General features: G+C 54.6%; 1 protein-coding gene across 2 annotated transcripts; it reads left to right on the forward strand.

The window, feature by feature from the left end:
• The first annotated feature begins 2043 nt into the window (after positions 1-2043).
• Positions 2044-20549, forward strand: RND2 (Rho family GTPase 2). 2 transcript variants are annotated; one of them, XM_068418674.1, is made up of 6 exons: positions 2044-2145; positions 2225-2312; positions 13556-13665; positions 17686-17820; positions 18667-18925; positions 20481-20549. In XM_068418674.1, the coding sequence occupies exons 1-5, from the start codon at positions 2044-2046 to the stop codon at positions 18913-18915; spliced, it is 684 nt and encodes a 227-aa protein (XP_068274775.1). In that variant the 3' UTR covers positions 18916-18925; positions 20481-20549. The 2 variants fall into 2 exon arrangements, with proteins under 2 accessions (XP_068274775.1, XP_068274774.1); XM_068418673.1 differs by lacking the exon at positions 20481-20549 and having other exon boundaries at positions 18667-20026.
• Positions 20550-24774: the final 4225 nt, after the last annotated feature.

The following is a 24774-nucleotide window of genomic DNA, read 5'->3' on the forward strand; positions in this document are numbered from 1 at the left end:
AGGTTGCCTAACGTATTTTGCAAGTGCTGCCTGCCAAAAGGTGCATTGCACCAAATGGGACACAAGGCTGAGCAGCGGCAGTGCCCCAAGTGGCTCTGAGCAAAAGGCACTCGCAGCTGCTTTCCCTCCCCGGGGGAAGTCAAATGCCGGTCTTGAGTATCCACTGCCAAACGTTTCCTGCTTCCTCTGAAGCAGGGTCACAATAATCTGTTGGTTGGAAGCAAAAAAATAATTCCTATTGAGAACTACAGTGAAAAGCTTTCAGAAGAAAGGGTATCGGCTGGGGGAACAGCTTGCTCCAGGTGACACCCGTGGCCACCCCGCGCTCCCCTACCTGCAGTCACAGCACAATGAACTTTTCTTTCCGTTCCTCCACATAAAAGCTGAGCGACGTGCACACGTGTAAGGCAGCCAGAAAACCCTACAGGCCTTACAAAACATGACACAGTGCTGCACAAGCTCCTTTCCCTGGGGAGGGTGGAAGGAAATGAGCGTGTGACAGTTACTCATGACATCGCTTAAGGCAAGACTGGGAGGCACAGAGATGCTGCAGCAATACACATCACAAAGCTACAGAACGAGGAATTGACTGACAACAGTTTCCTGGCCCATATAATGCTGGAGTCAGACCAGGTGAGGACATGAGCTACACTACCGTGATCCCAGGACAGCCTCATGCTCTGAGGTCTTGCCTGGTATGTGATGATAAGATGAGGGGGGACCTGAATTCTCATTTGACCAACTGAAGGAGCTGAGAACACGCCTTCAGTCCCACTTGCACTTGGCCCCTGCCCCGGGGGCGCATCCCAAGACACAGGACCTCTGTGGCCCATGACCACGCAAAGGCTCGCAGGCGGACGGCTCTCCAAAGCACGTGGTGACCGAGGCTGACACATCCCAGCTGGTGCTCGCCGGGCAGGCCCGGCAGAAAGCAAAGCAGCTCTCAAAACCACTGGGTACCCGTATGTCACCATGCCTTGCACCATGTCTCTGTTCTTTACTCATCCCTACTTCATGCACAGCACCAATATTTATGTATGCAAAATGACTGCAATTTCAGCAAAAACAAACTGCCCCCTCAGTCCATTAATAAATCCGGTTTCTCTGCCAAAACATTAATTTCCACTTCTTCAGGCTTGCTTTGTCTTCATTGTCTCTATTTTTACTGCATTTTGTGACAGACAGCTCGTCTCTGACAAATGAAAGTTTGCCATTATGGTAAATCTTTCCGCAATATGGCCAGCAAAATATTAGCAGTAGAGGAGCCTTTCCTTTTTCAATAATTCTGCTAATTAAAATCACTGCCTGTAATTTATAGATGCACCGTCCGTACTCGGGGAGGGATGGAAAGCAGAAATTGCTGCCCTCTTTGCAGAAGGCTGTGAGGCAGGCCTGGGGCGGTGCAGCCCGTACAAAAGATGGGTCTGCTCCTCACCAGTGTAACCTGGTCACGGACGTCGGAGATTCGGGATTCTTAAAACTCGCGCAGAGCTGGCTGAAATGCCGGGGGAACGAGTCCCGTTCCTTTGGCAGCGCCAGGTCTGAAGGACCCCGGTGGGACAGGGGGCACCTCCCGCGCAGGGAGCGGCAGCCGCTGCCCTGCCCGCACGCCTCGGCAGCGCGGGGCTGCGGGGCCGGTGCGTCCGGACCGAGCCCTCTGGCCGTGACGCGGCGGGAGGTACCGGGCAGGGCCCGTGGGGCAGCGGGAGCCGGGCGGGGGGGGCCGCGGCCGGGCAGTGGCAGCGCCGGCGGGGCCGCGGCCGGTGCCGGGAGAGGCCCCGCTCCGGCCCCCGCGCCGGTCGCGATAAGCCGCGGCTGCCCCCGGGGGGACGCCCCGAGGGGGCGGCGGGGGGCGGCTCCCGGGGCCGCGGGTGGCGGCGGGCGGCCGGGGGCGGCGGGAGGAGGCCGGGGACGGCCGTGGCGGCGCGGCCCTGCCCAGCGCCGGCTCCGCTCCGCGCCTGGTTGGTGCCGCCGGGGCCGGGGGCGCGGCCAGGCCGGGGCCGCCCCGGTAAAGCGGCGGCGCGGGCGGCGCGGCCCCGCACCATGGAGGGGCACCTGGCGCGCTGCAAGATCGTGGTGGTGGGGGACACGCAGTGCGGCAAGACGGCGCTGCTGCACGTCTTCGCCAAGGACTGCTACCCCGAGGTGCGGCGGCGGCGGCGGCGGGCGGGCGGGCGGCTGGGCTGGGCTCCCCTCACCTCTGCTCTCCCCTCCGTCCCCCCAGAGCTACGTGCCCACCGTCTTCGAGAACTACACGGCCAGCTTCGAGATCGACAAGCAGCGCACCGAGCTCAACATGTGGGACACCTCAGGTGGGCACTGCGGGGGGCGGCGGGGCCGGGCGCGTCCCCCCGCCGAGGGTCTCCCCCGGGGCGGGCCGGGCGGGGGCTGGAGCGGGGGCCCCGCGCCCCAGGCGGGGTCCCGGGCAGCCGCCGCGCAGCCCCCGCTGCCCCGGCGTGGCTTCCAGGCACCGCCGCGCCGGGCGGTCTGGTCTCCCTCCCCGCAGCCGGCGCGGTGCGGGCTCCCAGGCGCGGCTCTGCGCTGCCTTCGGGTGCTGCGTTCGCGTGGGAGCGGCTCCATCCGTGCCCGTGCCGGGGTACAACCGAGTAACGCCAAAACCAGCTCTGGGAGCCAGGTGGGGCCGGGGGGGGAGCGGGGAGAGGCAAGGCGCAGCCCGAGAAGGGAGACCTCACCTTGGAGAGGAATGCGCTGCGGGAATGCGCTGTCCTTTCATCACTCCCTGTGACACAGCGTCTGGGGTTCTTTGGGGTTTTTCTTTGGTTTGGTTTGGTTTTGCCTCTTTGTGTCCTCAGCTGTGATTCTGCATGAAGCTGTAGGCACAGCTGTCCCAGCCCACCGAGACCCTTCCCAAAGTTCATGCTGTCTTTCTGTGCAGGCGCGAGTTGCAAGTGAAGTGCTTGATGCAGAGCTAATAAAATATTGGCATCCAGCAAAGTTCATGTGCACCTTTTAATTTACCTCTGACAACCTTTTTGGACTGCTGTGTGCACATGGTGCAGCTGAATGCCATGCTCTGTTGGTGTACGTACATCACAAGCTTGCTGATGCTCTTTCCCCATAATTTCTGGAGTCCTTATGACAAATGAAGTCCTCTCAGTGTCCAAGAGCAATAGTAAATTAAAGCATGACCTAGGACTTTCTTTGCTCTTGTACACTCAAATTCCATGCTGTAATTTTACATCCATCAAATTACAGCTGTAGGATCGGCACAGCTCTGCCTAGAGTAGTGGCTTTACTGAGTCTTGGACTAGCTCTAACGTGTAAAATGTGTTTGTTGGGTCTGTTTTGGAGCTTCCTGACCCAGGAGACCTTGCTTTTACTGCTTTTTATTCCCTGAGACAAAGAGGGGTCTTTTGCTTTGCCCACACGACATGTGCTGTGATGGGAGCCACAAGGATGCTGGCTCTTAGGGCAGCTCTTGGTGCTGGAGCCGTGGATGAAGCGTGGGCTCTCAGCGTTTGACTGGGACTTGTGCTTGAAGCACAGCGTGGTGGCTACAACGTAGAAGTCGTTGCATGGTGGATGGTGGTGGGCTGACGTGTCTGCGTGAAGTCCCTCAGATGTGGTAACAGCGAAGCCATCCTGGTTGACCTGGGGGCCTTCCCCATAGAGGGTTCCCTGGAGCTGCTCCGACGGGGTGAGTCCGGATCGGGGTGCATTGGGAGTGAGGGTGGCCAGCCCTGCGTGTCACCGGGGTGTGCTTGTGCGTACACCCGCAGCTTGGTCACCCCTGTGGCTGTAGGAGTTTCCAAACCGTGGACTTCTGCAGCCTGCAAAAGGGGACTGGGTCGGTATCTTTGTTAGGCACTCAGTGGCTTTGCTCTGAGGGTCTGTATTTGACGTGAAAAACTTCACCTGTTGAGATTGTGGAAGCACGTTTGATGCATCATCTGCTTTTTAGGAATTCTCCAGAATGTTGGGCTTTGATCTTACCGATGTTAAAGGAAAAGGACATGATAAAAAGTCTTTAAAGCTGTGTATATGCATCTGATACCTGCATCTGATGCTGTCATGCATTCATTTTTACCCTTTTCAACAAGAGATATAAGTTTGTCTAATGTTTATCTCTGTAGCCAAGAGGAAATGGACTTTGATTCTTTCTCCCTTCTCCTTATGAAAAATGTAAGACCTTTTTAATAGCTTTGTTGTAGATAGAGTTCGCTAGATAGTTTTCCAGATAAATTCCCTTCTGTTGCAGCTTTGATTCGAAATACACAGGAGCTAGTTCTTCAATAAACAGTCCTGCAAAGCAATACACAGCAATTTTCCCTAGTAATCAAGCTGATATTTTTAGCTGTAGACTGCAAGCTGCTGTTGAATTTCCACTACCCTTTGGAGACACTTGTGAACAGGAGCTTTGGTAAAAGAAGTTTTGCACAATAGCGAATTGAACCGGCTGAGCTGAAGGGATTGAGTGGCTAATTGCCCTCCTTGCGCAGAATGACAGGCACTGGGGGGCACTTTCCCTTGTCTCTGTGCTCCCTCCTGTCTCTTTTAAGCAGCTTCGCAGGCGGGGGCTTATTGTTCATGATAAATTCCATCCCAGCAAGAGTGCGAAGGGAGGTGCTGGGAAACTGCTCCCCTCCTCCTGCCAGGATTGCCCTTTATATTTTAAACACTCGCCATCTCTTAGATAAGTAATTGGAACTGAAGGTCTCCTCCAGAAGAGAGGCTGCATAGAGGAGCTGACTTGATTTTTTTCTTTAATTCCCCCTTGCCCCGTAGTTAGTTGTGAAAGTTGTCGGAGACTCTGGGAGCTGGACCGGGTGAGCTGAGCATCATCTAGCAATGGGTGTCGGAGCAAGAGCAGTCTGCCTGGAAAACTCCCTTTATTGCAACCAAGCGTGGCCACAACCCTCCTGGCCGCTCTGGAGTCCCGTTGATAATCTCTGCAAACCGGTGTGCTGTCTGCTCCCTGGGGCTTGTGCCACCAGCTGATATAAGTGTGTGTGAAAATGCAGCCTTTGAGGCTGAATTTGCCCCTCCTGCTAAGTGGCAAATGCAGGCTATGACATTAGCAGCTGGCAGGCAGTGAATCGAGTTAGAGAAATATTGCCATGGGGTGGACAGAAGTGATGGAGAAATGAATGGCTCCCACATTGTATTGGGACCTCTGATTTCCTTTAAATGACTTTTAACCCTTTGTCCATTGATAAGTTTTCTGAAGCTGGAGGGTGACTCTGGAGAGTTTCCAGCACTGAGAATCCTTCAGGAGGATGAAATCTGTGCTGCTCAGATCTCAAATGCGAGGACCCTGCACTGCCTGAAGTGCCTTAGATCTAGGAACTACCAGGGAGAAAAGTGAACCAAGTTTGAGCTTGACCCCTTGTCCATCATCTGCAGGTGCTTGTTGCATTTCATGTTTGTTTCTAAGTTAGTCCCACCTCGAGGCACGCTGTGGGAGTGACATTGCTTCAGGTGCCATCTTAGAGCACAGCAGGGATGTCCCGTCCCTCCTGTCCCCCTGAAAGCCTGCACTACACGCCGTTTTCTGAAGCCTCCATTAAAAAGCATCTTTGTGTGCGAGGGAAGGGGTGCAGAACCCGCCGTACGGGGTGAAGAGGGTTCCTGCTCCAGGGAGCTGCCGTGCCCTGGCACCCCTCTCGTGAGCCTTACGGAGGACACGGTGCTTTGCTGCTCTTTGTGCTCCCGTTCTGGCACATTCTTTCCTTGCTGCCCGTTGGCTGAAAGTGCTCGGCACACAAACAACTCTGCACGGCGCCAGCGTCTTGTGGCGGGGGAAACTCCTGTTCGACAGGATGCCTGACGGCTTGGGAGTGCTGCTCCCGGAGGGCTGGGTGCCTCCCCGACCCGCGCTGCCGGTGCCCCGGACCGGCAGGAAGAGCGTTCTTCCTCGCGGCAGGTGGAGGAAGGGCGGATGGTTCTGTGATCATTAGCGATGCTTTGCAAAGAGTAGGCGAGTTTCATTTCCCTGCTTCAGAGGTGTGAAAGGGAGGGCAATAACCTCTCGGCATGCACCGGGCAGGCAGGTTTTCCTCAGCGACACGACAGCTGTGTTCCCCGTGGGATCAGCGAGTGTCCGTGGGGCTGATTTCAGCGCCCGCGGGGTCAGCAGTGCCGCTGTGCCCCGCTCCGAGCCGCAGCTCACGACAGGGGAGTTGCACGGCTGCCAGTCCTTCGCCGGGGCTTCTGTCTCTTAAGCAGATGTGCTTTCAAGACAAGCATAACACTGTGAGTTGCAAACCCCCCTCCGCCTCCCTCTTCGCCTGTACTCAGCAAACAGTCTGCCTTGGTATGGCCTCTGTGGGAACCTACGGGCTGCGGTAACAGATCGTTCTTTAGGGGAACTACCGAGGAATGTTGATGAGATTAGTGAGCTGAAAGGGGCCGAGTTTAGTGACAGCATCTCCATGGATGCTGAGGCTGTGTGCGCCTGGATTCCCAGCGCGCGGCTCCGGGATTGCCATGGCTGCCTCTTCCAAAGTGCAAGAGCAAGTTCTGTCTTGAGAAGGGTTCAATGCCACTTGCACTCTGAGGCAGAGAAAAAATGTGGAGCTGCCCTTTCCATACCAAAATAGCTCCTCCCATGCTCCCTGTTGAGGCTGGGAGCCTGAAACCAGCATACTTGTGTTCTGCCTCAGCACAAATACGTGGTTAAGCCTAAAAATATGTGCAGCTGGGTCACATTCTCAGGCAGGCCAGTAACCAGTCGGACTCAAGTTTAGAGTTGCAGCAGAAACAGCAGCAGACATGCTTATGCTGGAGTGGGTGGAGGATGGACCTGAGAAGACATGACATGACATGACAGTCCCTGGGAGGATCATCCTGCTGGGCATGGTGTGGGGTGCTGCGATGCTGTGTGGCTCAGGGACGGAGGTGGCCTCTCCTGCACCCCCCTGCAGCAAGGGCAGCGTGCCCTGTGCCAGCATCCATCCTTTCTCCCCTACGGATCCGGGAGGTTCAGCCTCTGTGGGGCTGTGGGGTGTCCTGGAAGTCACCGAGGGTGCTGAGGAACGGTGCCATTAGTGACAACGAGCCGACCCTGCTGGCTGCTGCGACCTCGTAGGCAAGGAAGGGCTTTCTGTGGGGTGGTTTGTTCCCGGCTCTGATGCAGACCCCTTCCCCACGGCACGGAGGTGATCCGCTCTTTCCTGTGGGCAAGGACAGCACCGCTCTGCTCTCCCCTTTCTTCTGTCGGCCTGGCTGCTCCGTGGCACCCGTGGCACCTCCCGATGCTGCTCTAGCGCTGTTCTAACACATGTTCAGGGCAAGCGGAAGCTCCTTATCGAGGCGGTCGCATAAACAGACCTGCAGAAACTCCCTGGAGCAGGGCAGTCACGCCTCGTCCTCTGCCTGTGGTGGCTTGCCTTTCTAACATCCCTCCCGCAGCGTGGTGCCAAGGATGCCCCTCTCGCCCCACCGAACACTGCGGGTGCGCTTTGGGACGGCTGATGGGGGCTTGTGGGAGGGAGAGCTCTGAAGGAGCCGGTCGGCGAGTGCCCCAGGCCCCCTGTGTGCGGCGAGGACACGGACGCAGCTTTCCTTTTGCCCCACACTCTGAAGATAAAAATCTCCACTCGATTAAACTTCACAAGTGTACAGGCCCAGCCTTCCCTGTGGGGTGAAACCTTATCTGGCAGCCGAGCAGTCAGGGAAGGATCTGCTGCCTATGCACAGCAAACCTGAAATGTGCGACACTGCATAAGGGTAATTGTGGTCGTTCAGCCCTCGGGCGCCTTCCCCAAAGCCACAGCGTGCGCTGGCTGTGCTCTGGGAATCTGTTGCCACTCCTAGTCCTTGTTGTACCCCATAGAAAGGATGACAGGCAGGTTGTGGCAATGCCAAGTGCCCTCGTGACATGGCAAAAGTGCCAGGAAGGGACTTCTGGCTCCCATTTGTCTCCCTCGTCAGCTGCCACAGGCTTGACTTCCAGCATGTGGTGAGAAGCCTGGACCAGCTACTCGGGCTGCCTCTGCAGCCCCAGCCCTCCCAGCCCAGACACTCAGAGATGCTCCCCCAGAGATGCCAGCAGGGTGAGGTTTGCATCTGAGCAAGCTCCTCTGAACCCCTGAGAGCTGCATATGTGAGACAGGGCACAGGATCAGGACAAGGCAGAAGCACCCTGTGCCTGCCCGGGCTGGGGATTCCTCTGCCGGTAAATCCAGCAGAACAGCCTCCTCCTGAGTGACAGGTTTCCAGTAATGAGATCTGGAGAGGGTGCAGCACGTGTCTGTCAGCCCAGCGTTTCATGCGTGGCCGGCCGGGTCTTCGCTGCAGAGCGGAGCTTGGCACGATGGCTGCTCTGTTCGGCTCTATTCCGTCAGGTCTGCTTTGCTCTTAGTGCCACTCCTTTAATCTCTAATGTCACTAATTGCTGCTTCTTTTGTGACACTGGAGCTGTCGGGTCTGGGCTTTGGACCGCAGCATTGCCAGAGCCCGTCGTTACCGGTGTCTCTGAGTCTGTCACCAGGGCTTTAATTCCTGTCTCCACCACTTGTCACTCCTCTGGGCTGGACTCTAATGAGCACTGCATTAGTGTCAGAAACATGTTTTTGTATCATCAGTGGGATCTGCATTATCCTCCCCTTCCAGACAATGATCCGCCAACCAGGGTCAGGGATCCTTAACCCGTCTCTGGGCGCCGGCGGAGCGGGGACCTGTGGGGTGCTCAGGAATATCGCTGCAGTTTATCAATCTTCAAACAAAAAAATCCTCTGATTTTCTTTCAGCAAAGAGGGTCTGATTTCACGCTGGGAGGATGAAGTTGCTCTCTGAACTCATGATGGTTCAGATCATTGTCTCCGTGATGTGCAGCTATTGCAGCTGGGAGGCTGCAGGGGCTGATTTCCTGGTCTGTTTGTGAAGCCCATCAGCACTAATGATAAAGAACGAGGAGGGCATTTGTGTGTTCTGGTCTGTCAGTATGCCAGGCACGCTGAGCTATTGCCCTTCAAACATTGCCTTCTGCCTTTATAAAGGCAACTAAAATCTTCAAGGCAGAGTTTACCACACTTGTGGTTCCTCCTAAGCGAGAGATTGTCTCTGAGAAGCCCTTTGCTGTGGAGACATCTGAGCTCCCTGGCTCCAGCAGGCACCTCGCAGGATGGTGCAAGGGGGACGCACCTGCAGAACCCCGGGGAGGCCGCCGGAGCCGTGCCGTGGGCCTCGCGGGAGGTGGAGGTGGCCGTGGGCTCGGTGGCTGCCAGCGGACACGAGTGACGTGTCATCACGGGTGGCTTCACCCTCGCAAACGGAGATGGGAGCCCGTTGTGTGCTCAGTCGGGGAGCCCCGGGGCCGGAGCCGTGACCTGCCCGTTCCCACAGGCGCTGGCTGCGCCGTTGTACGGTCGAGCTAAGCTGAGTAAAAGGACCACGGAAGAAAAATTTCCTGCCTGGTCTGTCCCCAGCAGGATAAAGGGGCTGAGCGTGACCTTTGGGGCTGTTTAACTGCTGCTCTTCAGTGTTCCCTGAGGCTGAATTCCTCTCCACCCTCCACCATAAACTCTGCCATTGTTTCTCTGGGCTGATTTCCCCTTTTCTAGCAGTGGGAAATATTTTAGGGTGACTCCGTGCCCTCTTGTTGCATCTGCAGAGGAAATGGCAGCTCTGGAGCATCCTGGGTGTCTCGGAAAAGCAGCTGAGATTTTTTCGGGCTCACCATGGGGACCAGCCTCTCCTCTCCGTACGGGGTGTCCGGGACAGCTGCCACTTCTGGCCTTTCATTCGCCGCCAGGTTTTCAATCCAGCATTTTTATGCTTTCCCCTCGATGGTCCTTGGGAGGAGACAATAGCCCGGCTGTGGGGGGGATGTGTGCCTTTCTCATGCAAATAGTGCCTGGCTGGGAGAGCCCCTTCGAAGCCCCTCGGAGCTGGGTGAGGGGCAGGGACCAGAGCTGCCTGGGCTGCCCCAGCAGCACCTTTCTGCGCCGCTGCAGTCTGACCCAGGAGCGGCTGGGTGGGTTGTTCCTGCCTGGCATGTCTGTGAATTGCACAGAGATTTCGTTTTCAGTCTTAAAGGTGTGATATAAATAAAACATTATTATTAACACCTCCATCATCATCTGTCGTGGCAGAGGAACGACTAATCACAAAAGCCGTTACCTTCACTGGCACCTGTGTGATATTAACCAGGTCTGGAGCCACCCACGTGGGGGAAGCACGCGGTGATTTGGGCGTCCTGCTCCCACAGCAGCAGTCGCTGCCCGCCTGGGAGGTGAGGAGGGGGCTCGGAGCCGTGCCTCTGCACACAGCGCCTTCGCCGCTAGTAAGCAGTCGCTCAGATAAATTTATCTGCAACAAAAGGCCCCGTGGAGCTGTGAATTCAGCTCCAGAAAGCGCTGCTTGGCCTCAGGAAATGCTGAGGGTTTCACGCCCATTTTGGGAAGCGCCGGAGGCCGCGAGGCTGGCGAGGGGTGATTTGGAGCTGTGGCAGGGAGGGAGGGGATGGTCTCCTCGGGTCTGGTGCTGGCTGAGAGGTGGTGCGGGCTTCTTGCCACGCATGGGGAGGGGACACTGGGACAGCTGCACCTTGGTCCTGCGTTAACAGCTTTGTCCTCCGGACCAAGGCTTGGCTGAGCTGGCGGTGGGATGTGTCTCGCAGAGAAGCCATCCTCTGTGGTCTCTGAAGGCCACTGCTCGTCTGGCACCGCGGAGCGGGGAGGTAGCCCGAGGCTCGTCGGGCTTGCCGATGCAGCGCTAGAAAGCTGGGATGAATTTCTGCTTCATCCCGTGAAGGATGTTCTTGGCTGTCCCTGCAGAAAGCAGCGTGCGCCGCAGCGTTGCTGGCTCTAGGGGGGAGCTCACAGCGAGCCCTCCGAGACAAGTGCGATGCTGAAAGATTTGGGTCTTGGCAGCGCTCGTCTCCGTTCAAGCCAGAGCTGGCTGGGGCTGCGGGAGCCCCTTGCAGGGCAGATCACGGCTCCGTGTGCATATTTGCTTTCTTGGTTTGTAACGTGCTATTGTTGGATGGAGGGTGCCCATGTGAGGAGACTCATTATCTCTCAGAACAGCTAATAGGGAGCAAATGAAGATTAACGCTATGTTGGCATAGATGAACTGGCACATCTCGGTCCCCTGCCTGAGAGCGGCATCGCTGAGTCCCAGTGCCAGGCGCTGCGCGGGGCTGCCAGCTGGTACGAAAGAGGAGCTACTCATGGCTGTATCCGCCCCTGAATTTCAGACAACAACTGCATGGATTTTATTTTTAAGCTGGTTTTTGGCTTGCTCCAGTTTTCTCTCTTTAATCACGAACAGATGCACTTAGGTCCCGTTTCTTGCAAACCTGGGTGCCAAGTGGGAGAATGACTCATGCTGTAGAGGAAGGCTGGATCTGCCTTGGGTGCGTGTGTGTTCGGAAGTGCCAGACTGTGGGTCTCTGGGGTGTCTTGCTGGAATATCTGAAAGGTGTCGAGTGCTCAGAATCAGTGAAACTGAAGACCTGGAGCTGAGGGAGCTGAGGCTTTTGTGTTTGGGGTTTTTTTAAAATTGTCGTACTCAATGAAAAAGTAATAGATGCAGAAAGTAGAAGAATAAGCCCCCAAACAGAATTTCCTGATTCAGTAGAGCCACCTCCAAAGCAAGCTGGAGATTACCCCGGTTTGGAGCACCCCAGCTCTCCTGCCCTGGGCAGCACTGACCGTCGGTCTCCATCGTCTCCTGGGGTGGGGCAGAGGCTTCTGCAGCCAAGGCCATGAGCGCTGGCTCTTACCTGCTGCCAGAGAGTTGAACTACCTGGGGCTGCTTGTGCGCTTTGGGGTTAGAGCAGAAAGTTAATGAATACGAAGCCAATTTTGATTTCATTAAGAAAATTAGGTTCTTGACCAAGAGCATCCCTTCCCTCAGCTGCTCCCACCAGCACAGGGGTCTTCCCTCCCGTGGTCGCAGTGGTGAGGGCACGGCTCCTGGCACGGGGGTGGGCACGGTGGCGGTTCTGGGGGGACCAGGGGCCGTGCTGTGCTGTGCTGCGCGCCGGCGCTGCGGGCTCTCTGCCCAGGAGCTGGCTGGCTGCGAGGGGAGCAGCGGGTTGCTACGATACAGTTTGCTGTGGCAGTGTCTGTGCTGAACGGAGCCAAAACCACCTCTACAAAAGGAGCATTCCTGGGCTGGGAGGGGACAGATTTATCTGCAGTGTTTATGTAAAGCTGAGGAGCTGCAGGGAGAGGATGTGTGTGGGAACGCTTTCCTGCAGCGCGCTGGGGGCCCCTGTCTGGAGCAGGTGCCCTTATGCACATCGGGGGGGAGCACATGGACCCGGCAAATCCAAGCATGCAGATCAGTGCTGGATCTCACATCCCATCCGGTAAACTCACACCAGGCACGAGACTGACAAAGTCCAAAGGGGAGCTCGGCACTGCTGAGCTCAGCGCTGCCTTCGAAAGCGGCCTCGTCCTCGGCCGGCGCTGGGGCACGGTGCTGCGCCGCAGCAGCACGGGAGGGAGCGGGTCGCTGGTGCCAGCGCTGCCCGTCACGAACCGGAGCAGCTTGAGCCTGAGGCGAGGGCAGAAGTTTCCAGGCTGGGTCGTGGGGTCGCCGGGGCTCCTCATGTGCCAGCCTGCAGCCCCTGGCCCCAGAGCCGGCCAAGGCACCGCGGGGGCTGGCTCCTTTCCGTGCAGGGAACATGACTTTCCCTCTAGGAAGAGGGCTGGGCTCTGCAGAGATCAGGGTCTGCTTCTGCTGTGCTGGATCCCAACTGCTGCTCTTCCCGGTGACTTCGCAGGCACAGAGACAGGGAAATTCGCATCAAAGGGGTGTGTGCGCGTGCATGTGGGGCAGAAGCTGTGCAGGATTCAGGCTGGGCTCTCTGCCTGCTCACTGAGAAATCCTGCAGAATACAGAATCATCCCCTCCAGTTCTTAGCTTGTTCACCAAATCCTGTCACATCTTTTATGTGCCAAAAGAATCTGTCTGACTTTTTCCAGCACAAATCCAGAGCAAAAGGCGATTCTTTTTTTTACCTGTCTTAAATCCTCACAATCTGTGTGAGCAAGCTCTCCTGTATAAAGACAGCAAGAGAGGATAAAAAATAGCAGCAGCGTTCCCTGTCTTCTCTCAGCCACACCTTTCCACTGTTAGTGGTGCAGCAACTGCATGACAAGTAGTAGGGTACATGCGCAAGTGGTGAAGAGGCATGTTCTGCTCTACACCGTCACAGCCCTTCCAAGCTCCCCTCTCCACGGTGAGCCAGCATGCCCTGGCAGCACAGCTCCACCGCCTCTTACTTGCCAGATGCTTCCTAGGGAGGGAGGAGGGTGCAAAACACACTTATTTCCACTCTGCAAAGGGATAAATGTAAGAGCACAGGAGGAAAACCTCTGACTTCCACGCCTAAACAAAGGGACCAAATCCTCTGCAAACCAAACCCTGCTGAAGCTAACGGCGTCTGGTCGCTGGTCAGAAGCGTGGGTCACCATCCTGTATCTCCACCAGAGCAGTTTGCATCACGTGGCATGTTCTTACATGTTAGAGATCTCTTTGCTGGCAGAGGGTGGGGGGTCCTCGCCCGCCCGTTCAGGTAACAAGCAGTCGGTGGGATGAGACTCTCTGCTCACCGCTCTCCTCCCGCTCCTCTCTGCAGGCTCAGCATATTACGATAACGTCCGTCCCTTGGCCTACCCGGACTCGGACGCTGTGCTCATCTGCTTTGACATCAGCCGCCCGGAGACCCTGGACAGTGTGCTCAAGAAGGTGAGTGCCCAGCGTGCCTCCCGGCTGGCGAGATGGCTCCTCTGCAGCAGCGCGCGGAGCCCTGCGGTCCCTGCTCCCTGAGGCTGGCATCAGGGCTGAAAGCTCTGGCCCTGTGGCCAAGCCTTGGCTGGAGTTTGCGTGCTCAGATGAGGATGGTCATCTGCTGCCACTCCCTGCGTGGTCTGTGCGGAAGATATTTCCATTTGAAAGGAGCCCAATGAATGGTGCAGCTCATGGTAGCTTGCAGAATGTGTGTAGGGTCTGTGTGTATGCACACATACAAATGTGGGGACAGAGAGAAATGTAGGGCATTTTTTTCTGTTTTTCGTAAAGACCTTGGAAAGTGTCGTGCACCTCTTGTTAGCATAACCACCAGTGAGTGCTGTGGGTCGCTTGCAGCAGCTGAGAAGGGGCCCCCGGTGCCTGTTTCTATGCAAGTAGAGAGCTCAGTTTTTTGGCTGTCCCCTCAGCTCAGCATCTGCACAGTAAGAAAGACAGTGATCTGTTCCCTGTAGCTTGACAACAAGAATAATGAGCTGTGGCACTGCATTTCAAGCCTGTGAATGAATAAAATGAGACGGCACAATGCCACTGGCCTGGGCAGCTTGCAGGGCCCTGGACACCGTCCGCCCTGGCAGAGCTGACTGGCTGTGCTCTGCGTTACTCACTGAGAGTTTTCTACCTGCAGGCTGGCGCCTTTCAGCAAAGCAGGTATTTCCAGCTGGCAGGTCTGGCAGGTCCCGGAGCCCCCCGGGGCTGGGGATCCGCTGTGGAGCTCCGCTGGCAGCCCTCCCAGCAGGTCCCTGCCTGCCACGCTCGGGGGGGAGCAGGTGGCTCCCAGGGAGAGGTTCGCGTGCGAGGCTTCCCTCCGAGGTGGCATGAAGGCCAGCAACTCAGGATGCTGCTCAGGGGAGAGGGTAAATGGCCTCCTGGCCACTCGCATCCCTCGGTCCGGGCTGTTCCCTGCTTCCTTCCGTGACATTCGGGGAGCTCGCACCGCTGCGCAGCAGAGCTGCAGGGAGCTCGCTGCCGGCTGCGTCCTGCCCCAGAGGCGCGTCTTGGCTGGCGTCTCGTTTGCGAAGCTCTCTGAGACAGGCGTGAAAAGCACTACAGAATAGTGGTTCCTGTTGCTGTCCTCCCCAGTGAGCCCCAGGCTGCCGGGGCTGGACTGGCCACTGCCTGAAGGAGTCACACTGTGCCGACTGCCCTCTTGGCCTCTCCACGATTTGCCAAATGTTGTGCTGAAGCAAGTGCCTCTTACCCAGCTGCTGGGAGGGCTGAGAAGTGGGTCTGTGTCTCAGAGTGTCCTGGTGAGGGGACAAAGACCCTTCAGATAACTTGGTCAATGGCTCAGTGTTCGTTTCCAAAGCAGGTCCTGGGTACCAAGCGTGCTGGGTGGAGGGAGGCGTGTTTCATGTGCACTGAAAGAATTCACTGCTCAGCTTGGGAGTCAGCAGAATAATAATGCAAGCAAATCACACCTTAATGGCATGCAAACCCATCAATAATTAGCTGGGGTTGGGATTTATTTATGTCTCTCTGCACATGCTTCATGTGAGTCCGCACTGCTCAGTGCAAGGTCTTCCCTGTGCAGCCTCACAGATGCTGTGAGTACTGTTAGGAAATGTCTTTTGATACAGTGACTTAAAATAAACCCTAAATCACAGGGGATTTCTTAAGTGCCTCTGAGTAGATGCCTTGTTTCCTTTGGTGCAGGCTTGCAGCCTATGGAGGTGAGGAAAATTCCTAAGACACCATGAAGCTGAAATGGGCTTTAGCTTTTGATATCAGACAAATAAGGAAAATAACACTCCCTATTCAAGCTTCAGGCAAAAATGCTAATTCAGCAGAGAAAGTCTTTATTATTGCTGCCCTTCTGATGCCGGGGCTGCCTGTACAGCATGTACAGTTGAAGGGAAGGAGCATCTGAGAGGATGCAAACAAGCAGCTCTTCGTTTCGTACAAAGCGGGTTTTCGTGGGGTGGTACCTTCGTTCTGACAAGCCTTGATAGCGCAGCAAATCTTCGGCTCCCTGAGGAGTCAGTCACGTGAGAAGAGGGTCACACCTCTCTCCATAGGCTGGGGAGCCCCATGTCATGACAGACAGCCGTGACCTCTGCCTGGGAAGAACAGACCCTATAGCTCAATCCCTTAGAGGACTGTCATCCTTCAGGTAAATCAGGGTGCTTGAGTTCCAGCGCCAAAAGAACTGCATCCTCCTGCTCTTATGGGTGCGTTAGCCCTTGGCGTCGTGTGGCTGTGACACCAGAAATATCGCAGGAGCCGTGCAGCCCGGCGTGCTGCCCGGGTGCTGGGGAGGCGTGTGAGTCCTGGTGGACAAACATCCTTGGCAGCAGGGAAGGGGAGTTCATGGTGAAGATACCTGAGCCCATCTCGTGGTGGAAAATATGATTCTTCCATATTTTGCAGTTGCTTTGGTCTGATATTGGTTGAATGAAACTTGGGTCATTCTTGGCACTTCCTTTCCCCACCAGGTTATGGACACTGGGTTGTGGGGTTGGTTTTCTTTCCCCTTCTAATTGCCTGGGGTATATGCTTAACCATCAGTTAGTGTAGCAGGAAATTGCTGATTCCAAGGGACATCTTTAGCCAGGGGTAATCTCTATCATTTGCCTCCTACATCAGAAACACTAGATGAGTAACCAGGGTGTGGACATGCTGACAGGCTGTACAGGTCTCCCCTGGGGGATGTCACAGGTGATGGTTTGATTTACTGCTGCACTCACTTAGCTGCACATTGGGCATTCATTTTTGGAGCTCTGAAAGGGACCGTTAGTGCAAAGGAAGGGGATGTTTGCCCTGGCCTTCTCCTCCCATCGTTTCAATTCTTTATTCCCCTGGCTGTAGCTACGCTCTGAATGTCTTAATGTCTTTAACATGCAGCTCCCAATAATAAACAAATAATGAGTGTGCTGTGCAAAGAGCTCCCCGCTGACTGTGGTTCAGAAGGTCCAACGAGGCTGACCTGTGGGGTCCCAGATCTGTGCCCCAGACGGTGTGGTCGTTGTTTTTACACAGCCATACCCAGGAGTGGTCTCCCGTGGCTTGGCGCAGGGGACTGCAGCTTATATTTAGCAGGTTTGCGGGGCACATCTGGAACAAGTGAGCACAAAGTTACCCGAGAGGCGCTCTGACCGTTCCCATCCTTGCCTGGGGCAGTCATTGATGAGCTCGTCAGTTTCTGAACACTGTGACCCCTGTTTGGAAAAGCCACACGCACCGGAGTACACGGTCTTGGCCTCTGAGCCTGCTTTCCAAACCTGATCCCGTCAGAGCCTCGTGTTATATTCAGAGCACCGACTGTGGGCTGTCCCTGCTGTCCCCACCTTCAGCACAGTCTGCAGAGCTGCTCCCGGCTGCGTCCTCACCGGGAGCCCCCCTGGCCATGGTGACCACCGTGGCTGTGCCCCTGCCCCGCTTCCCAAAACCTGGGCACGCAGGCTGCCACGGGGCCACGGCCGGCTGCGGTGCTGGCACCGGGCACCGCAGGGCTGGGCAGGACGCCTAAAGGCGGTGGGGCAGCCCGGTCCGGTCCCACGTCCTGTGCAGGGACGGGCCAGGGCGGTTCAGCCGTGCGTGCTGGTGGTCAGGAGGTGCCGGGACCCCGGGCTGCCACAGCCGCCGTTCCTCTGCGGAGAGGGAGGTGCTCTTGCCTGGTGGGAGCGGAGAAGCTGTGGACCAGGCTCGTGGGCTCTGCTGTGGCGGCGAGGCATGGAGGCATCTGGCTGGGTGATACTGTCCGGTAGGAACTGATGGCACAACTCTCCTGGCCTGTCCTTCCCTCCGGGGCTGGGGCGTCTCGGACGGGGCTCTTGGACTCACTGGAAAGGGGCTGGGAGTGATGAGCTGAGACCTTGTGATTGCCTTTGTCATTCCAACCTTGACCCTTTCGCTGGCTGCCGCCAAAATTAACTTGATGTGGAGGTGCTGCTGGGCCTCTTGAAGTGTCTTGTACCCCAGCAGCCCCTGAGCACCTTCTCCCTCTTGTCTCCTCTGCAGTGGCAAGGGGAAACTCAGGAGTTCTGCCCCAACGCGAAGATTGTGCTGGTCGGCTGCAAGCTGGACATGCGGACAGACTTAAACACGCTCCGGGAGCTTTCCAAGCAGCGCCTCATCCCGGTGACGCACGAGCAGGTGTGTGTCAGCAGCTGTCCCCGTGGGGCTCGGGGAGGTCAGGAGGGGACTTTCCTGCAGGACCTACTAGTGCAAGGAAGCTCAGCAGCAAAGGACCCACCGTGCCCAGGTCTCGGTCTGAGGCTGGTTTGATTTTGGCTCATGGAGCTGCTCATGCTTACAGCGCTCTTTTCCCCAGCTCTGGCAGACCTTGACTTACTCCTGATGCTCCCCTGAACAGCCTCCTGGTTAGCAGCTGAAAAGTCTGTCCTCAGAGGTGGTGGAGATACCTGACTTGACAAGTTGGACAGGCTAAAGTGGGGTGTTTGCTTCTGCATCTCCTAGTTCAGTGCAGGTCTTTCTGCTCCCAGTAACTCTCCTGCTCAGATTCTGTGTTGGGGCAACACTGTTGGGGGGGGGCAAGGCACAGCTGGGGGGGTCTGGGGGTCTGCTGCCGGGCTGCTGCGGCCGCCAGTGGACCCAGCAGTGTCTCCAGGCTGGCACACAGACCCAGTCTCTGTGGCGCAGTGCTCTGTGCTGTGCAGGGCAGGTCCCAGATGCCTGTCCTGGCGAGAGGGTTGTCCAGGTCCCAGCTGCAGCGGTGGCACCGCGTTAGCGAGAACGTGCAAGTGATTCAGGGTCCAGCGCCCGGTAGCACTGTCTGCTTGGGGGGGCCACCCTCACGTCTGGTGCTCGCACAGACACTGGCACTTTATTCACAGAGGTGATGAGTAAACGTTGTGAGAGACGCTCCCGGCAGTGCCGCGGTGCTCTGGTGGGGCTGGCGGGGATGTGAAGGGATGCTCCTTGCAGGGCGCTGCTCTCCTAACCTCCTTCCCTCTTCCTCCCGCTCTCTCTGGACCGCAGGGCAGCGCGCTGGCGCGGCAGATCGGGGCAGTGGCCTATGCAGAGTGCTCCTCCAAGGTCTCGGAGAACAGCGTGCGGGATGTGTTTCACGTGACCACACTTGCCTCGGTCAACAGGGTGCACAAGAACTTGAAGCGCAGCAACTCCAAACGGGGACTGAAGCGGGCGTCACAGATGTCTGGCAGGACGGACTTACTGAATGACACGGAGATCAGGAAAGACCGAGCCAAGAGCTGCTCCATCATGTGAAAAACAGGCTGTAAATACTGTGTGTGTGTTGTCCATTTTGTACAGTAGCTGGCTGAGACAAGGGCTTGGTGCTGGCTGCAGGAGCCAGCCTGCCTTTCCAAAGCCTTTCTCTCAGTCCCTGGGGCTGAGCAAAGGTCCCAGCTGCAAACCGGGGTGCATCAGTCACCCCCCACCATGGAGACTTCTGGGTTGGCTGCTGCTGTGCGGGTTGCTTGGGGTGAAGGAACCACTTGTCAGAGGAGTACTCAGGTGCTGGAGGGTCTGTGACTGGGTGAAACAAAGTAAAAGGGAGCGATCCTGGGTGCGTGCCACCCTCCTGTACCCACGGCCCAGCCTCTGCGCCTGCATGGAGCTCTGCAGCACACACCATGTGGGGCGGTGGGCTGTGTGGGACCTGGGCTGGAGGTGGGTGGAATTGCTAGCAGCAGAGTGCGATCAGAAGAAGGTATTCTTCCAATCTTCCTGTAGAAGAGAAATGATGTTTGGGGTGGTGCTGCCTTCAGCTGGGCTGGACAGCAGGTCGCCACGAAAGGTGCAGGTCTGGGTCAGAGCGGGGAGGGAAGGAACCTTAGCCTGATGAGACACCACAGTAGTCCACCTCCCAAGAAGAAAATAGATAGGTGGCTCTTACACAGTATTTTATGAACTCCATTTGAAATACAGCAGAATGGATCTGGCTCCAAGGGAGAGATCTGTCATCTCAGCAGATGCATCCTGAGAGTTGTGGTTCCCTTCAGCAAGCAAATACCACTCAGGAGCTTGTGTGCCAGCTGCTGACAGCCTGGTCCCTCATCAGCCTGCTCCCTGCCACAGGCAGCTGCACTCCCCAGGCATGTAGCTTCCGATAAAGCAGACTGCAGCAACTAACCATATCCTGCTCTCCACCCATCTCCAGCTGCAGCTTGTGTTGCATGGTGCTGTGTTTGTCTGGTACAGATAACCAAAAAGATTACGTGCGTACCTGCGCCCTGTCTCCACTGCGGCAGGGGGAGGGAAGGTGCTCCCTGCCCCTCTTGCCCTGCTGTACAGCCTCCTCCCATCGCCTCTCATTGCTTCTGCTGCTGCCCTCTCTAAATGCCTTTGACTACAGTGTTAGCCTTGACTGAATGTCACATAGACACTTTAAGGAAAAAAGAGTCTGCTCCATTGCCAGATCCAGCTGTGTCAGTGGGCTACAGAAAACAAATAAACATCGTTGGAAAACGTGTAGTGCTTGACTCTGTTAATTTCTAATAGTCAAACCAGGCATCCTCTCAAATGCCATACTGCCTAACTTCTATTTGTGTCCTACTGCCTTTCTCTAGCTCTTGAAATACACTCACACATACACTTGAGTGAAAAACACAGAGGTCTTAGCCGCATGTATTCATTTTGGAGCTGAAACACCTGCCTTTAATAAGCTCCCCCTCCATCCTGAGTCCTTAAAGGCTGTGGAGCATTTGCAGGTTGTCTATGCCCCATCCATCAGTCTGAGCTGACACGAGCTGCCCCCTTCCTCGCTATGTCAATAGCTGCAAGTGAAGATAGCTTTTCACTTATTATTTTGTGTCTACTCTCCCCTGCAGGTCTTAGACTTCAGCTGCATCACGAAGGCTGTTGGGGGAACTGCAGCAGCCGAGTTACCAGCACATGCAAAGCTCAAGCAATGACTGAATGCTGTGCTGGGTGCAGGTTGCAAGACCATGAAAATGCACATCTGCAGTCTGGGAGGAAAGAAACTGAGCGAGGCGCTATGCCAAGAACAGCCTTCAGCATCACCATGCTTTTTTCTTACTCCACAGGGTACCCAGAGGCTTTGCAAACATTAGTGAACAAAACCATGTCCCTGCTTTAACAGCGCAATGGGTGACTCACAAGTGTCACCAGCAAGTCCTCTTAACCTGTGTGCATTTATTCTCATCATCCTTGTGTAATGCAATCACCGTGCCTTCCTCCTTTCCACCTAAGCACAGCAGTATCTGGCAAGCACGTCTCCCTTCCCACAGGACACATTCAGGTGACATCTCCCAGGCATATTCAGCACTCAGCACTGCAGGTGAAGCAGCTGGTGGTTGGGGTTATACAAAAGTGACAGGATCTTTCTTGAAAGCTTCTGGTTCTGGTTTTGTGAATTTGTTTTTCTGTACTGAAGGGAAATGTCATTGCTATCCCCCCACTCTCCTCAGTATAGCTCTAACTAGCTGGAAGCCTGTGGTATGAAAATAATGATATTGGAATGAAAGTAATTTGTGCCCAGCTGCTTCTAGAACAGCCAAAAAAAAGACTACAACGAAAAAACATGTAGCAGCCAAAAAAAAAAATGTGCATTCTGCCCGAGTGAGCAGGACCAGAGCTCAGATGCAGATCTTGCCAGAGCGGAGCAAGACACAGAAATGTACAGCCCGCTAGAAACTAATGAAAACCAAAATGTGGATGCTGCCACGGCCGAACTGAACCCAAAACATGCATCTGCCACACTCATATACAACCCAGCCATCAACTGTTTGAAGCCTTCTTTGAAGTCTTGGGCTTGTGACTTCAGAGTGGGATTGAATTCTGGGCAAGTGAGTGTCCCCGTCCCTTTCTCCCCCCCTCCTAAGAGGACTGTAAGGGCTGCTCTTCGCAGTCACCATTCAGCACGCAGCTTAATATTCTGGCACTCACTTCTCCACCAGCTTGCTTGACTATAAAGAGTATTCGGACTCCCACAGTGGTTCATTTAACCAGACTTTTCAAAGGAGTCCCTCTCCCTCGCTCTCCTCTACATAGGAATAAACAAGATAAAATAGGTGCAGAGTCTGTTGCTCTCTCATCTCACAGTATAAGACTGGCAGGTGTATAAATAGTTAATTCTTGAAAGTAAGGGAAGCCTGATGCGAGAAAGGGGCACAGAGCTGCTTTGGTCCCCCTAAAGCTGGTAACGGGCTTCCAGCCCGAGAGGGGGCTTGGCTGTTGAGGAGCAAAGGCTGCGAAGTTCTCTCGCACACTGAGAAAAGCACGTTTGTGTGTGCTGGATTCGTTCACAACAGCACTATTGTCCGCAGCCCCTGAGCCCAGGCTGCCGTATCTAATCAGCATGTAGAAATCAGCATTCTTGCTCTGCCCCTAATGTCACCCGGGGAAGAGTGACACACTGCCAAGCAGCTTCCCAATGCTGTGTGTGCCCCCAGCCGGGAATGAGCTCTTTTCTCCCTGCATTTGTGCAGGGTTTCTTGGATTTATAACCCTGATAAACACAGGAGCTCCTTATGCACGCTGGAAGCAGGTCGATTAGGACAAGCTGTTGGTGCACCAGGGACAGAGGATCACAAAGCAGCAGAGCTGCTCCCCAGGCGCTTGACCCAGAACACAGCAGCAAGGAATACAAATGGGGAACTCCAGCCCTTATTTTCCCTTCGTGAGTCCACTGCTGTTGACACCCCAACTCTTATTGGACATCAGAAGCACTGCCATAGCCTGCCCAAATATATTTCTCTTTTATCCTAACTGCATTCTGCTTATTTAGCCTCTGGTAGGGATGCAGAGATCCCAAAAGAGTTGATAAAGCATCCCATCACCTACATAGGCTTCCCATTGGGTTCAGAAGCTGGCAAGGTCACAAGAAAAGCACACCTGCATGTTTCCATAGGATTTCTACTTCCTAGAAAGACTGAAAACAGGGAATGTAAGAAGAAAAGGGTTTTTTTGTTCTAAAAGGAGAAGTTCCTAAACCTCCACAAACCACTAAGAAACTTGCAGCTCCATTTAAGCATTAGGCTGGTATTTTATCTAACTCTGACCCTCCCCATTAACATCAGATTTCTGAAGTTCCCTTTATCAACCACCTCTCTTCCCACAAGGGTCCAAAAAGAACTTGAAATTACCCTTGTAATCTAGGCAGTGCCAGCACAACACGCTTGCCAGAGCCCACAGTCCTTTAGTCAGCTTGCACCAGTCCCAGCATAGAAAAGTCTTAGGCACTCTCTATAAATCAGTGCAGTCTCATGAATCTTTGCTCTGCTGTGGGGCTGTGTAGAGAAAGATCCTAGCCAGACAATGCTGCAGCCCCACTGGAATCCAGCTTTGCCTTCTGGAAGCCCTGTGCCACACTAACACATGCACCAAATTCTGCCATCAGTCCCACAAGCAGGGAGCTACTGCTCCTTTGAGGGAAGGAGGGAGGCAAGTTGGAGTTCCAATAAATTAAAGATGCACTTTTGCAATAAAGTCCCTTTCCAAACAATAACAACAAAGTGAAGTGGCAAGGCAGCGAGTGTAGGCTGAAGAGCTCCCACCGACACCCCGTGCAAAAAAAACCCCAAGGAGGAACGAACAGGGGAGAGCAGCGCAATCAGAACAGAGCCTGCTGTGGGAACCCCAGCTGCTGTCTTCTCCTTTCTCTGCCTCCCACATATGTTAAATGGATTTGCCACTTTAATGTTCTTTTAGAGCAAGCCTCAAAGCAGCTCATTTACAATGCATAATGACTACAAGGCTCTGCTAGCAGATGCATTTAAAATCTCTACATTACAGCACAGAGAGCAAGCCCACCTTCACCACCTTTTTGAGCCATAGCTGTCCCCCATAACCTACCAGGAATGGAAAGGGTGTTCCCAGCAAACAGCCACCACCAACACCAATGACACTGTGCACTGAGGAGTCTACAAATCAGGATGCAGAGTCAGAGGTGGAAAAAGCCATATGCTGGCACCATCCTGCACGTTCAGGTTGTAGTAAAAACTGACATAATTTGGCAGCTGTATTAAAGGGGATTCTCAATTATACCCCACCCCCTAACTGCTTTAGCCTTCTCCAGGCTAAACAAACCCAGCTGGAGTTTCTAGCATGTGAACTCTTCCAGCATATCAGTCTTCAACACCCATGCCATGCAGGTGTTTCCAATATCATCAGCAGCAGCTGTGGTGGCCCCAGACTCTTGCATGTTAAAGAGTTCTAAGCAAGCAACTGGACCAAGGAGGGAAAAAAAGAGGAGTGACAATATGGTTCAGGCTCACCCGCTTATGTGGAAAGTCTCTGGCACAGTAAGGAGAAAGGCAGAGGCACTGCACAAACATTTTAGATACTGTCTGCTTCTCTGGAAGTATATCCTTCCTTTAGCTGTTTATTCAAACCATTTCACTTCATTTAAATCTTAAATGAGATGCAGATTACTACAGAAGTTCACAGAGGACACTTAATTAGAAACAGAGTTTCCACAGATCTGGTCTAGTCACCTCCAAGGAGGAAGGGCAACGTCACAGGTGTCATTCCTGCAGACAATTATCTAGCTGGAGCTAGTACTTTACCTGCTATAAAGGACAATCTTTGTGTCAAGACCTGAGGGACAATTTCACAATGGCAGATGCAAAACAGTCTTGCTTGGCCTTTCACTCTCATCTAACAGGAAGCATTTAGTCGTCCCCCCCCAGCTATCTTTTGAAATGCAGGTTATAAAAAAAAAAAAAGCCAACCAATGTGGGCTCTAGAGAAAGAGAAGCATCAGTCTGAAGGTGAGGCTGTGTTGAACAATTGTGAAATATTGTCACATAGAAGAAAACAGTAATGTACGTCAACTCAGCAAATGCTTCCAGCACTTACACTACCAGTAGCAAAGCCTAGTTAAGACTACATTTGCCTCCACCTGGCAACTGCAAGACACTTGATAAAACATTTGCTTCTCACATTGATGGAAATTACAATTCTGATTCCAGCTCTGAAATTCTAATTCACATTTTTGACCTCCTCCAGTAAGTCTCCACTCCCTTCCCCCATTACAGAAGGCTGGACTTCAGATATTTTTTTCATATATGCCTCAGTGCAGAGACCAAGGGACTAATTCACCTAAGAAGAGCTAAAGAATTAAGTAAAGTACTTGCCAAAATAATTTTATTTCCGTTAAGC

Source organism: Nyctibius grandis, chromosome 26 (genome assembly GCF_013368605.1).
Source record: "Nyctibius grandis isolate bNycGra1 chromosome 26, bNycGra1.pri, whole genome shotgun sequence".
NCBI classification, from domain to species: Eukaryota; Metazoa; Chordata; class Aves; order Nyctibiiformes; family Nyctibiidae; genus Nyctibius; species Nyctibius grandis.

Coding starts and splice junctions, on each gene's coding strand:
- RND2 (XM_068418674.1), top strand. CDS start 2,044: ATGGAGGGGCACCTGGCGCGCTGCAAGATCGTGGTGGTGGGGGACACG. Junction 13,666..17,685: donor TGGACAGTGTGCTCAAGAAG/GTGAGTGCCCAG, acceptor TCTCCTCTGCAG/TGGCAAGGGGAAACTCAGGA. Junction 17,821..18,666: donor TCCCGGTGACGCACGAGCAG/GTGTGTGTCAGC, acceptor TCTGGACCGCAG/GGCAGCGCGCTGGCGCGGCA.